This window comes from Typopeltis vanoorti, chromosome 21 (genome assembly GCF_054136105.1).
Source record: "Typopeltis vanoorti isolate ZY-2024b chromosome 21, IOZ_Tvanoo_1.0, whole genome shotgun sequence".
NCBI lineage: Eukaryota > Metazoa > Arthropoda > Arachnida > Uropygi > Thelyphonidae > Typopeltis > Typopeltis vanoorti.
Window position 1 is genome coordinate 1,574,840 of NC_143569.1, and position 15,830 is coordinate 1,590,669.

The 15,830-nt window shown below is 35.8% G+C and overlaps 1 protein-coding gene across 3 annotated transcripts in view; it reads left to right on the top strand.

Moving 5' to 3' along the window:
* Nucleotides 1-15,501, top strand: part of LOC150094597 (uncharacterized) — a 269,253-nt gene extending 253,752 nt beyond the window's left edge. For all 3 annotated transcript variants that reach the window (XM_090411018.1, XM_090411017.1, XM_090411016.1), the window contains exon 11: nt 13,513-15,501. In XM_090411018.1, the coding sequence (XP_090267144.1) occupies nt 13,513-13,813 (301 nt within the window). In that variant the 3' untranslated portion in view covers nt 13,814-15,501. The remainder of the gene's footprint in view (nt 1-13,512) is intronic.
* The last annotated feature ends 329 nt before the right edge of the window (nt 15,502-15,830 follow it).

Below are 15,830 nucleotides of genomic sequence, written 5' to 3' on the forward strand. Positions count from 1 at the left end.
AAGTTGCCCAGTTGTGAAATTACTTCATGCGCAAATTCTGTTTGCTTACACTTGGGCAAAGGATTAAACCAAGAATATGATTTCTTGGCATCTTTAATTTAAAATATGACATGCCTAAACTGCCTGTCATGGCTCTGCCACCTGTGCCCAATGAGGTAGTAAAGAGCATGATAACAAATCTTGCTCTGCAAAGAAAGCTAAATTGTCAGCTGTTAGGGAGATAACCCAGCTTACTCACATGCATGTGAAAAGTGGGAGAAAAAAAAAATACAAAAAAATTAAAACAGAGCAAAATATATCAGGATGCAAAAAAAGAAAGTTAGACACCACTACACATGTTTTGAAATCTTCTTATGCTGAGGTGGTGGTAGCAGAGAAAATATCAACATCATGATCTTGATCTATTCCACCATTTGATAATTTTGTCATACATGAACTTTATGATCAAGAGTTCTCTGTTGAGCGCATCATTCACATGATCTATGATCTCACTCCAGAAATATCAAAAATGATTCCATTAGATGAGAACTCGCTTGTCAAAAAATTATGGCAAGGATATCACTTGAAGATAAACCACCAGACACGCCCACAGTAAAAATGGATACTTTGGTATCCGCTGAAAGTAAATGAAACTTACCTATCTAACGTCCCTGACACATCAGATGTATTGAATATTTTAACAGAGGAAGAGATGGGCACTGGCTTTCTGTACTTCCTGAAATCAGTTGATAAATAAATATAAACCTAACAAAGGTAAACCCTCAACCTCCTAAAAACTGGGCAAGTCCACAAAGCCAAAACAATAGGAAAATTTTTGCAGTGAAACTGTCATGGGCTTTGCAAGAATATCGATGATATCAAGATTTTATTGCAGAAACACAAACCTTTTGGTTTCTTTCTGCAGAAAACATATTTATTAGCCAATGAAGACCCTACCTTAAGGAATGTACACAAGGACAAAACTGGAAGTGTTCTTGCTCATGGATTAGCTATCCTTCTGCACACTAATACTCCTTTCCATTATGTCCAGCTTAATACTGCGCTGGAAGCAGTATCGATTCACTTATCAGTTGGAATTCTTATTAAAGTATGTTCAGTTTATTTACCACCAGGTACTGAGTAGTTCAATAAAGTTGTTTTTGATAACCTTATCTTGCAGTTGCTGAACTCATACTTCTTATGGGTGACTTTAATGGCACAACACTCTGTGGGGTAGTGCAAACACACAAATGAACCAGATCATATCATTGAACAGATCCTTAACATTAGCAGCCTCTCTCTTTTAAATAATAGACTCAATACTTTCTTCCATATGCCTACCCACTCATATTCAGCAATTGATCTTACAATCTGCTTTCCTACCATTTTTCTCACGGATGTCAAAGAAAATATCTGTGGAAGTAATTGTTTTCCTGTTATTTGCATGTCTTCACACTAACCATGTTCTCCTACCATGGATGCCCATATGGAGTACTTTTCCCATCTTGCAAAATTTAATGCCAGTATAGTCAGTCAAATACCTCTCAGTGAAGCAGTGAAATATGTTGTAACAGCCTACATTGTCCAGGGAGCAATAACCTCAAATCCTCAGATGTGAGATGTCAGAGTTGGAAACAATTTTAGATCCAATTTACCTCAATTAATCAAACAAATAGTGCAAAAATTGTATGGATAAAATCTGGAAAATTAAATACAGAACACACCATATGTCTACCATAGACTATAATGGATGTTGTTGCTGATCCCCAAGCTATTGCAAACACTTCAAGAGAAAATGTTGCAATAATCTTTGCAACAGCTTCATTCTCTTGGATTTTTAATATTGAAAAAGCAGCAAGAGAAATGGCAGCTAAATTTTTCCCAATGGGATTGAGCCATACAATCTCAGCTTTGTTTAAGGAGGAATTAAAACGAGCTCTCTCTTAGTGTCTCACCCTAGTGCAGTAGGGCCTGATGACATCCATTATGAAATGATAAAATATCTTCCGTCTTCTATACAACAAAATACTTGCAGAGGAAGAGTTTCCAGATTCTTAGCATAAGTCAGTTGTCATTGTTATCCCCAAACCAGGAAATAATCTGATACGCTCTGACCAATATCTTACCTTTATAAGATATTGGGATAAAAAGGTTAATTCCAGACTTCTTTGGCATTTAAGAAACAATATTCTTCTCTCTAATACACCTGTGTGGCTTTCGTAGACATTGTTCAACTTTGGATCATTTGATCCATTTAGAAACTAGTATAAGAGATGCATTCCTGAAGCAAGAACATTTGCTTTGAGTGTTCTTTGACATAAAAAAGCTTGACACAGCCTGGAGATATGGCATATTGAAAAACCTCTATAAACTGGGTCTCAGAGGATACCTTCTTGTATTTATTAAAAACTTTCTGTCTAGGCAAGTTTTCCAAGTCAGATTGCGAAGTATGCTGTCTCAGCCATATCATCAAGAACAAGGTGTTCCCCAAGGCTCTGTCTTAAGTGTGACACTTTTTGCTGTCAGATTTAACTCAATCACTGAATAGCTTCTTCCTGCTGTAGATTTTGTAAGCAATGCTGTAGATTTTGATGACTTCATCATTATTATAACATGCGGGTAATCGAAAGACAATTTCAGCAAGCAGTTTGTCATGTCTCTGTATTGACTTTTAGTAATGGGATCAGGTTTTCAGCAGAAAAAAAGTGTCTTGTACACTTTTATCAAAAATGCACTCATCACCCAGATCCTGAATTAAGAATGTTCAATAAAAGAATTAAGTCTTTTATTGAACTTTGCCTTCATCATGCACTTATACACTCTATGGGGGGGGTGTATGGAGAGGTAACACCTTAGTATCGATGTCAGCTGCTGCTCTCAGGATATTGGGCTCTGGTCCTCACATATACTCAACTCTCACTTATGACTCGAAGAAGTTGGTAGTGCATAGCCACGGCCACACCCTGGTAAACCACCTCAGCTGGCAGGCTAAACTAAGTGAGGGTATCGGTAACATAGAATGCAGTAAATAGGGAATGTCAATCTTTATGTGCAAGAAGTCTGGAATGCCCAAGATGGCAGAAGAATCAACATTGACTGATCAAGGGCATGACAGCAAGATGTGCGGCACATCGAGGGCACACTCCCGACATCTAGGGGACTTGTGGCCAGCTGTCGTGGAAGAGATTGGAGCCTAACCATGTATTTATCCATTGTCAACCATGAAACATAGCATGTCACGATAGGAAGTTAGACATGTGGAAACCTCTGCAACCATCAGCTCTTATTACAGGGAAGAAGATCAGATCTTGAAACTGGGAATTGTAAGATGAGAACTACTAAGGTAGTGTATGAAGGTCATATCCCAAACCCTCTGGTGAGGACATTCTCAGATGTTCCTTGTCTGAAAACCAGGAGCAATCTCTTGAAAATAGTAAAATGAACGTCAGAACACTCTGAGGCAGGCATATTAGACAACTTAATCCAGGAATTAGAAGTGAAGAAGGCTAATATTGCAGGTATCAGTGAAGTGAGGGTGACAGATACCGGCATAATAATAATCTACTATAATATACTCAGCAGTGACTTACACCTTAATGGAGTAGCGCTTGTCCTAAGTGATAGAATTGCAACATCTCTACATGGATATTGGCCCATAAATGAGAGAATCATAACACCAAAATAACTGCACAACCATTCAACTTGTATATTATCCAAGCATATGCACCAACCCAAGACCATGCAGATGAAGAGTTGGAACAATTTTATGAAGACATCCAAACGTTGTCTTCATAAAATCTCTGCTATCTCTAGTGCTAAGTCAGATGATATGATTATAATGTTGGGTGACCTAAATGCAAAAGTGGGCTCAGAAAAAATCTAATTTTCCATGGGAAACCAAGTGCTTGGAATCAGAAATGAAAGAAGTGAAAGATTAATTAAATTCTGTGAAACCAATGACCTAATAATTGCCAGCGCACTATTTAAACATTCTCCCAGAAGACTATATACATGGAAAAGCCCTGAGGACATCTATGGAAACCAAATTGACTATATAATAATAAGCAGAAGATTCTGAAATGCAATAACACAAACAAAAACATATCCTGGAGTGGACCACAACCCAGTGATTGCAAAAATCAAAATGAAACTTAAGATACCAAGCCAACCATTCATAAGAGAAACTTATAATTCAGACTCACTTAACAAGTGAGTCTGAATTATAAGTTCAGAAGTTAAAGACTGCTTTATAAAAGAATTCACAAAATTCCTTAACAATGCACATCTCACAGAGAAATTAGAATGCCAATTGATGAAATTAATATGAACTGGCAAACATTCAAGAATAGCATCAACGAAGCAGCCAAAAATGCACTCCCACAATTAAAAAGGAAAAGGAATAAACCTTGGATAAATGAAAAAATATTAAAGTTGATGGAACAAAGTAAAAAAAGTTAAAGAACAAACCTGAATATAAAAGCATGAATAAAGAAATAAAAATAATAAAAAATGAAGGAAAGCCAAAGAGGAATGGATTAAGAATAAATGTACAGACATAGAAAGCCTTGATAGAAAACACAGAAGCAGAGAAATGTATGAAAAGATCAGAGAAATGACAAGCAGGACAAATACAGTAAATCATGCAAGTATCATTAGAGACTCATGTGACCATATTCTAAGGAATAAAAAAGAAATAGATTGTGTGAATACACAAGGAAATTATTTGAGCAACAATGAAATAATATTCCCGAACAAAGAATTAGAATGACCACCCATTTTACTTTGTGAAGTTGAAAACTCCGTCAGAAAACTAAAACCACATAAAGCTGCAAGAATAGTAATATCTTGGCAGAATGGTTGAGTGCTTTTGGTGGACTGAAATTTCTAAAAATTATGCAATAAGATATATGGGACTGTATTTCTGCCCAAAGATATTAATCACTCAATTTTCGTTTCAATTCTGAAAAAAACAAAAGCTATAAGAGTTCAGGACAATTAGCCTCATCAGTCAAGTATCAAAAGGCCTCCTATATGTGATTCTTGAAAGAAATAAACATAGAATAAATGATATACCAAGTAGTTTCAAGAAAAATGTAGGTACAAGAGAAGGTATTTTCAAAGTCAGAACCATCAAAAAGATATCTATAAAAACAAAAAGATGTGTACCTCTGCTTCATAGATTACAAAAAGGCATTTGACAATGTTCAACTTGAGCAATTAATTGAAATCCTTTCAAAAATAGACATGGATGGAAAAGACATTAGGCTAATAACTAATCTTTACTGGGAACACACTGCATTTTGAGAATAGAGAGACCTCAGAAGAATTCCCAGTTCAGAAAGGTGTGAGACAAGGCTATGTCTTGTCTCCGATTCTTTTTAACCTGTACACAGAAGAAATATTTAATAAAATTAGTAACCTCAAAGGAATCACTGTAGGAGGCAGAAATATTAATAAACGATATGCAGATGACATGGTTCTTCTAGCTGAAAACAAACGACTTCAAGACTCATACTTGAAACCTTCAAGTACAGTGAACAGTATGGCCTCAATTTCAACTTTAAAAAGAGAAAAGGAAATAAATTAGAACAGGTGCAAACGTGCATATACCTCAGATACTTGATCACAGAGAATAGTAGGACAGAAGATGAAATTAGAAAATGTATTGAAGTTGCAAGGACCACTTTCAACAATATGAAAAATCTACTGACATCTAGAGAATTAAATCTGAAAACAAGACTAAGAATCTCTAAATGTTACTTATGGTCCACATTATTATGCGGAGTAGAAACGTGGACACTCTCTGATCTGAAAAAAACTGGAGGCCTTGAGGAATGCAGTAGAGAGGCATAGAATAGGACATGGTGGTGACACATGATAGTCAATCTCCTGGAGGTAAAGACACCTGACAGAACAGGATACACTTAATGGACAAAACATTAGAGATACCTACCTAATAGTATATCCTCTAGCATGAATAACAGCCCTGTACTCTCCAAGGCATTGACTCCACATGCCAGAGGTAATTCTGCCATGCCTGCACCTTAGACATCAGTCCTGGATATGTGGATCTAATGTCTCACTCTATGGCATCCTGGAAAGATTTGATCACATTTAAATCTGGTGACCTTTGGTGACCACTGCATGGTCCCAAACCCAGATGAGTGTTGCCTGGGTGTTCAGCCCAGTTTGGTGGTGCATTGTCCTGCTGGAACAGACTATCAGCTGTAGGATGTGCGAAGGCTATGAAAATGTCTAGGTGATCAGTCAGCACATTCTTCTAGCTCCAGACACATTAAGGGACCTAATGTGTTACATGAAAAGGCTTCCCAAACCATCACATAGCCACCATCTCCTTGAACAGAGCTGACCTGACACAATTGGGCCATGACCTCATGCTGTCAAGGCCACACCTGCACCCTCCCTTCGTCAGCTTGGTACAACTGATAATAGTATTCATCAGGCCACACAACTCTTGTCTACTCTACAGAGGTCCAGTTTTGATGGTCCTGACACCAGGTGAGCCACAGTGCCTGATGAGCTGTCAGCAGTGGTACACAATTAGGGCATTGGCTCCCATAGCCCATGGTATGTGTACAGGGTACACCATACCATTCGCTCGCTGATGCTGCTTGGACCACCAACATTGAAACTGGATGTGATTTGTGACTTGGACAATGTAGACTGTCCAAGCTTTATGAGCTTGGACAGTCTACATTGATCCTGGTCATCAGTGGCGTGTGATGGGTATAGTAGACCCATCACACGGTTGCCCTCGAGAACCCCAGGGTTCTTACAATTTGAATGATAGAAATGACCTATCTGTCTTGTGCTGATAATACATCCACAATCAAAGTTGCTAAGATTACCACATTTACCCATGTGATACACTGTTGGGAAGCCCTGATGTTTGCCTATTTACCATTTACATTTGGTTTGGGTATATTTCACTCTGTGTGTGGGATGCCAGTGTCAACTTTCCATCGCTCCATCTCTAATGTTTTGTTCACTGATTTTATGTTCAAAGCTGGATTATGGGTATCAAGTTTATGGTTCTGCAATGCAGAATAACCTGCAATAGTTGGATTCCATCCATCATCATCAGAGTATGTAGATAGCTACTGGTGCATTTTGCACATTGCCTACTCAGTCTTTATGTTGAAGCAAATGAACTGGATCTATCACTTAGAGAAATAGTTGTCTCTTAATTATACCCTAAAAATTGTCTCTTCAGAGCATCTTACATGGACTAGTCTCTTTTATCTGCATTGGGAAGTTCAATATTATGCACACATCAGACCACCATACTTGCTTTTGGTATGCACGTTAAAGAGACTATGCAAGCTGTTGGCATGAATGTTGACAACATTGTTTACACCAAACATAACAGCATCCCTCCATGGCAGGTTTGCACTCCATCCTGCAACCTCTCACTTTGTCAGTTAAGAAATCTCTTATTCCATATGTCTACCTACAATTGTTTAACCCACACAGAACAGCTCACCTTGATTTCTTGCCCACCTATACTGATGATTCAAGAACTAGCATCTCTGTCGCCAGTGCTACTGTTTCCTGACCTTACTATCTCTAACCAGATCCCACCTGATTGCAGTAATGATACAGCAGAGTTGCATGCCATTCAGCTTACACTTATGCATATAAGAGAGAACTGCTACCAAAAATGTGTAATTTATACAGACTCATTGAGTTGTTTACAGAGTGTCTCATCTCCTTTGTATAATCCACATCCCATGCTGTGTGAGGTGTTACATCTTTTATACAGAATGAAGACCCTTAATTTTAATGTCTTCAGACTTCAGTCATCATGGCAGGAATCACTGACAAACAAATTAAATTATATTAATTTAATTTGTTTGCACAGGCCTGAAATTAAGCATTGGCAGTCTGTGTAGTGTAGAACAGAAGAGAGAAAGTTATTTGCTAAGGTCTGCGTAGATCAGTTATTTCACACATTCTTATTTACTGGGGCTGATAACCCACCTACATGTGAAAAATGCAACATGCATCTTACCATTTGTCATATTCTGGTGGAGTATTACTTCACATGAGAGGATTAAAATTTTAACTTATCTAGTTGAGCCACATACAGAGACTCAAATTGCATGATGTTTTTAACTTTTTACGAAGAATTAATTTATACAAACACATTTGATTATAAATTTTGTATGTAAATACTGCATTGCTTAACTTAGTTTTTGTACTTAGATATTGTTTTCTAATTTATCTATATTTATTAATACCTTTTGTACTACTGTAATCTTTGCAATGGTGCAGTATGATCTTTGCTGTCCTTGCACCAATATACTAAGCCAACTAACCAAAATTGAGGTCATCTTAATAATTAGTGCCAGAGGAGACAGATGAATCAACTGCAATTTTTATCTCGGGCAGCAAGTCTGGCTATATGGAAGCCTGGAAATAGTACTATACTGTGAACATTCAGTGTTGGAGTCATCTTTCACCATCTGTTCTGATAGTATATATTCCACTCACTCATTATTATACAAAAAAAAAGTGCTTTTCAATGCCTTACTCACATAACCATTGTACATTTTCCAAGGGGTAACCTGTTGTTTCCCACCACTCTAGTGCAGTATTTCCTTTGTGTCTGTCTGAAAGGCACCTTTCACCATGTTATGCATCATGTATATCACCTCTTCTCTACATGCTCTGCAGAGCATACATCATCATCAAGGGGGGGGTACAATGATATGATAGTACTACATGAAAAATTACAGCATTACTAACTTCCTATAAATTTTCTTACAATTTTCCTCCAAATCAGTCTGTTACCTGTCAAGACTTCAACATTATCAGATCTTATATTTCTATCTTCTAGGGCACTTTTTACTGCATCAATCCACCTATATCTTGGTCTTCCTCTGGGTCTTTTTCCTGCCAGGTTGGCAGGAAAAAAGATTAGCAAAACAAGTGTTTTGCTAATCTTTCCTCACCCATTCTGTTTAAGTGACCATACCACCTGAGATTAGCTCTGCTAACACATTCCTGGATGCTGGCAATGTCAAGTTCTTTCCTAATACCCTCATTTTTAATATGATATTGCCATTGATGCTATCTGTTCATGCCCCTAATCTTTCTCAGGACTCTCATATCTGCGGTCTCCCTAGTCTTTGGTCAAGTGTTTTACTTCTGACCCAGCTCTCAGATCCATAAGTTAAAATTGGCTTGAATACTGTCTTGTATACAGCAAATTTAGTGTTTTGGCTAATTTCTCTCTTATTCCATATAAATTTATTTAGCTGACTTCCTACCATACCAGATTTGTTGATTCTGTTTTCTATTTACATATTTAATTTACCATCTTCACTAAAAATCGTGCCTAAGTACCTGAAATCGTTTACTTGTTCTATAGGTTCTCCATTCACAATGCAGTTGACATTTTCAATGTTTCTGCCTATTTTAATTGTCTTTGTCTTTTTAATGCTGACTTTCATACCATATCTATTACAACAGTTATTCAGTTTAGTCAGGGGAATCTTGCAGACTTGAAGCAGATTTATTTAGAAGTATAACATCATCTGCATAAAGCAGAGAGCTAATGTTAATGTCACATTAACATCTCCAATTCTGATATCAGGTTTAATACCACTTTCCTTCATAATGTGATCCATATAGATAATGTACATCCTTGCCTGATACCAGATTTAACATTAAACCACCTTCCTGTACTTCAATTCTAACTGCTGACTTACAACCCAAATAAAGACTAAGTATTGCTTGATATAGTGCCCCATTGACACCATATAACCTTGTCATATGCCTTTTCCAGATCTACAAAACTTAAATACAGATCTTTGTTATATTCCCATGATTTCTCAACTATCTGTCGTAAAGTGAAAATCTGACCCTGATAGCCTCTATTTGGCTTGAATCCAGCTTGTTTTTCATCAAGCTTTTCTTCCACAATCCTTCTCAACCATTTTTCAAGTATAGTTGAATAAATCTGACCAGGAACACTCAGTAGAGAAATACCTCTACTGAATGTTCTCACATTCAGTTTTATTTCCCTTTTTATATATGGGTACTATGAGAGCTCTACTCCAATCATCTGGAATTCATTCCTCTGTTCAGGCCTTCTGAACTATGCAGTGCAGCCACTATATGACTTTTATACCTTCATACTTGAGCATTTCTGGTCGAATATCATTTACTCCTACTGCCTTTTCACATTTCGGCTTTTGATGGTTTTTTGTACTTCAAGTATGGATATGTATTCCTAACTGCATGTCTGGTCACTGTTTTTTAACACTGTTCTGTCATCACTGCTTGTTTCATTTAGCAATTTTTCGAAATAATTACTCCATACTTCAAGTATATCTATTTCTCCTGTTTTTATGTCACCTTTATCATCTCTAATTCCTTTTACAGCACTCTTTCCTCCAGAATATCTTGCCACCATCTTGATATTTATTTTCTGTTCTTACCAAAGTTGTTCCATGGCTTTTGGTTAGCTAGTTTTACACAGTGCTTTGCTTTCTTACATTTGTCTAGCACAAGTTACTTATTTGCAGGAACTTTTAATATGCTTTCTTCTTTTCTTTCCCTGCCTCTTTAACTTCCTGTGTCCACCATGTAGTTCTAATTTTTCTATCCTTACAGACAATCTGACCACATGCCTCTCTGGCTGAGTCAATCAGTGTTTACTTCAGGGCTTTCCACTGAATCTCCAAGGTTTGGTTGCTGTTCTCAAACTCTTTCATTTTTACTTCAATCACATTAGTGTATTTTAGTCGTTCACATGTGAGAGCTACTCAACTTTTATTTGCTTTAAAACTTTCTTACATGTTATTCTTTTCAATATGAAATTCAGTTTTATCCTGCTCAAGACTAAATGGCAATCACTTCCAATTTCAAATCCTCTGTGCACTCTGGTGTCCTGCACCAGGGAGAAAATATTACTATCAACAATAACATAGTGTCAATGAGACTTTTCTTATTCCTTACCTCTTCTCTCCATGTGAATTTCTGCACATTTTTATGTTGGAACATTATGTTAGTAATAGCCAGTCCATGTCCTGAGCAGAAATCCAACAGGTATTTGCCATTATTAATAGTTTTGCTCTTTTCTCCAAATTTTTCCAAAATAATTTTGTAAGTCTGACAATCATTTTCTACTCTGCTATTTAGATCCTCAATATGGACCAACTTTTCATATTGGGTCAGTTGCTTTCTCTAAAGCTTCATAAAATTCCTTCACTTTTACCTTAGTAGAACCTTCTGTGGGACCATAGGCACAAATAAGTCCAGTTCCCCATTCTCATATTTGCCCACATCACTACTTGAGTTTGTTTGCCATTCAAGAAGATTAGCCTCATATTTAGTGTTCAATACTATGGCTACTCCTTCATTTCCTTGATTGGTATTGCCTGAATATAACATTTTATATTTATTGCTCAGAAAGATCTCACCAGTTTTTGCCTTTTTTTGTTTCATTCACCCTTATTATGTTGATCTGGTACTTATCCAATTCCTCAGCTAGCTCCATTTCTTTTGCCATTCAGGCTTCTTATGTTGATAGTACCGATCTTTAACTCTGGAGATGATGAGTTGGGGTTAGTTTTAGGATTTGTTCCAGTAGTTGACTTTTTGCTGTTTGCCCTTGTTCCCTGGAGAAAACAGCGAGACCTTGTTTAACCATGCAACTTCCCAGCCAGCATGAAATTCTGTCATGTTGTACCATCATTTTTTATTTTAGTTTAAGCCAAATAAGAATACAATTTGATTGGCTAAATTCCAAATTGCCAACCCATCCTCATTTCTTCAGTATCCAGGTAGATACCTAACAGGGTGCACCACAAGAAGGTGAGGATTGAACATTCGGTCAGAAGCCCTGATTGGTTCTCTGCATTCCTTTAAAGGCTATGTGGAGGTCTCCTCTCAGTTATATAGCTTTGATCCTCAAGCACACTCCTGCAGAGCATACACATTCCGTAATATTTTTTCATGCTCAACATTCTAGTGTCCTCAGACGTCTTTATCATATGTCCCTTTACTCTCTCTTGAATGTTTCCTTATTTTCCAGATATTCAGATATGTATGTACACTAAAATTCAAAGGTCATATGCACAAGTGTGCTTTATAGATTGGCACTATCAGTTCCTTATTGCTGCTTGGCATTGTCCTTGCATTATGGCAGCAGTTTTCTGGTTAACCTTTACAAATTTTGCAATGTATTCCCAGAACTTGAGCTCTCTACCTTCCCACACCACTCCCTTGATTCCCCATCTGGAGCAAAGTTCTACCAACACAGTACACTATGTTCCATCTTCTTCGGCAAAAGTACATGGCTTATGCTTAGTAATCTAAGTAATATCCATTCTCATCTGCCCAAGAGCACCAACCTATTAAGAACTACTTTTAACATCACATCAGGGCTCCCTGACATTGTTGTCTCTAATATAACATCAACAAATATTATGACGTTATCTTCTCTCAAACTTTAAACTATATAAATTAAATAGTAGCTTCAAACCAACCTCTTTGTCCTGCTTTTTACCTTTCTCTTTTGAGACATTGCATCTCATTCACACCTTGCAGCACTTATCAGCCAACCACTCTTGTAAATAGTTTATCAGTGACTATCAATCTAATTTTCAGTTTCAAGGGTAGTTTGTCATGTAGTTTTCTATCAGATGCTTTTGTAAAATCTAAAAAAATCACTGTATAAGCCTCTGTCCAGTATCTTTGTCAACCTAATATAAAAGATAACTACATTGCTGAAGTACTACTGATTTCCCTCCATTTCATTATGCCTCAGTAGGTATTGTACGCCCACACTTCTTAGAACTGATCTTGGCTTTGTGCCAAGAATAGTCAATTCATGCTGAAGGGGAGAAAGAAATAAAGGATGTATGAATTGGTCACCAACACTCAAAGTCATGTGATTTATACATATATTTTCCAACTGTTGTACAAGCAAAATAGTTACCACTTTAAGAACTATAATTTTCATAAAAGAAAAGCTAATTTTCTGACATACAATAATAATCACTCATCCCAAGAAACACATTGATTACCCTAATATCAGAATGGATTCTCCTTCTTTTGACATGCACAGAAGTGTCGAAGGGTCTCACATCTGTGAGTGTACAGTAGATCACCAATTTGACAGAGACTGTCAAATTAGTGATCTACTGTATGCTCTGTAATTCTACATACCTCTTTTGTTCAGTGAATCTTGTACCTTCCTAGTTGCATATCAGAACCACATGATCACTTTCCATGTTGATCATATGGTGATATTAGTTTTCACTGTAATTATCTCTAAGTAACTTGAATTCATTCTCCTTACTTATTTTCATACATTCAATTTTGTCAGTGATCAGTCTCCTCTACCTTAACCTTAGAATCACTTTCCTTTTTATTTCCTGGCATGTAACAGTATCCTCTAAAATTACTGCTCACCTAATCATTAAGGCCTCAAAACCATAATAATTAATGCTGTTAATTTTATTCTGCTTTGTTTTAAAACTTGGTTTCTTTATTTTCCAGTTGGGCAAGAAGACTCTATAACAATAATATTGATAATGGAGGATTACCAGAAGTGTCCAGTAGTGACAGTCCACCATTTGGAAGTAGAGAACAGTGGACAAGTGATGGTGATGCTAGACTTAGTACTAGTAGTAGCAGTGATAGCTCCTTGCCACCTTTAAGCAGAGGAAGTAGTTCTGATAGTAGATTGCCTCGTTTTTGTTATCATTGTGGTACAAAATATCCCATTGCAAGTGCAAAATACTGTTGTGAATGTGGAGCTCGAAGATTAGGAGTTGGGTTTGCAACCTCCCAGAACTAACAAACCGTAGATTCCCACTTGTTACAAATTCATTGCTAACTTTGTGTTATGAATTTTGATTATAGTTTGTCATCACTAGATTTGCTTGATAAATATTTGATGATGAATTTGTATGTTTTATAATTGCATTAAAGAATGCAGAGGTGGTATTTTCATGCATTTGTAAGACCGTTTTTGTGTATAACTTGTGTGTGTGTGTGCATACACAGACTTGAAACCTCATGTATGTTAAGAAATGGTTAATCCATAACTATTATGAATATTTTGAAAATAAAGCTGCTGAAATATGTTTTGCTCTCTTAAAGTAATCTGTTAAATTGCTTAACTTAGAAGAGCATCACATATCAGTATTAATTTTTGTAAGGAATATAAAAAGGAAAAAAGCAAAATCAATAGATTTCAAGACTTAAAGTGAATATTTCGTTAATAGGTCAGAAAAGTGATTGGTGCCATAGTGAAAAATGCATGATGAAAAATGCATTAATTCAGAATTGGCTATGAATTATAACTGCACAGTGAATAATAGGAACTACAAAAAAATAAAATAAAATAAAATAAATGAATTTCTGGTTTATATCTTTTTTGGAGCTACAAGTTACATGTATGCTGCATTTTGGAATGTTGCTTGCATTGCCATATATTTCCTTCCAAGAATTTTGTTGAGAAATTGCTTAAGGAATAGTTTTGATAGTTTTATATTCAGTCAATTGCCTGGCATATTACAAAGATACATGTTTGGGACAAATTAGTTTGGCACAAGATTGCTACCATATGTTATAAAAGACCATAAAATAAACTAGTGAAATATGTATAATTGATAAGGATGAAATATATCAAGCATTTTTATGCCTTATATCTGTTAGTTCAATAGTATCTGAATATCATTTCAATTGGATACCTGTGTATTGTGTGATTAATGTGTGAAAACATGCCAACAACAACATGAGAGTTTATATAGATAGATATATTGATAATTCTGTTGATGGTAATATTTTTCTAGATAACTTTCTATTTCTTTCTCTTTAGGATGTATTTATGCTTTACTGTGACATTCATTAAAAAAAAATTGTGGAAAGAATTTCATGTTATTTTGAAGCATTTAATCAGTATTTACAGTTCATCAATGTGTAGTTAAATGTACCTTTTCTTTTGGAAATTATAGAATTGTTAACTCTGGTAACATATTTGATGGATTTATTTCTTGCACCATTTCCTATAATGGAAGTCTTTTTACAATATAAAATGTAACATAAGCATTATCAAGAAATAGGATTTTCAACAGAAAGTCACAAGCCAATTATTTCCAAGTGTTGTGAAAGGCATACATATTTTCTACTTCTGAATTCATAGTAACTACACTAACTACATTGATCACTTGGTACTTTATTAGCAAAAGTTTTTAAAACATTTATTCCTAAATACAGTATTTGATTTCCAGTGAAAGAGTAGTGATTTTTATGTGTATTCTGTTATACTTTTGTGATATTATGTTAAAGGAGCTTGGAGGTATATTTTACCTCAGAAATTCTTTATGCAGTATTTTGTAATGATGTTATTTAATGTCATTACTAATAAGTTAACTGCAGGGTGATTAATAAAGGGCTAATAAATTAGTAAATAAATAGTTGCCCTCTGTCCATCCACTTTAATAACTTAGATTACATTAAAATTCACATATTTCTTCAGAAGCAGGTGTGAGTTGCATTATTCCGTCCAGTATTGCACTGATCATGTTAAACATGTCTCAGCATTTCAATGTATATATATATGAAGCATTATTTTTAATAACTTCTTTGCTCTGTGGAAGAGCATTGAAAACATTCTCATGCTTGAATCATATGACATTTTTTATATTTGACAGCCACTTATAAAAGAGAACTAGTCAGCTTTATGAATCTAGATTCAATTTCTTTTATGTGTATTATATTATAAAGATATTTTTTTATCATGGTTACCTTTGTTATGCATATATGGATGATGTCATTTCAGCTTTTAGGTATTATCTAACAGTAGATAA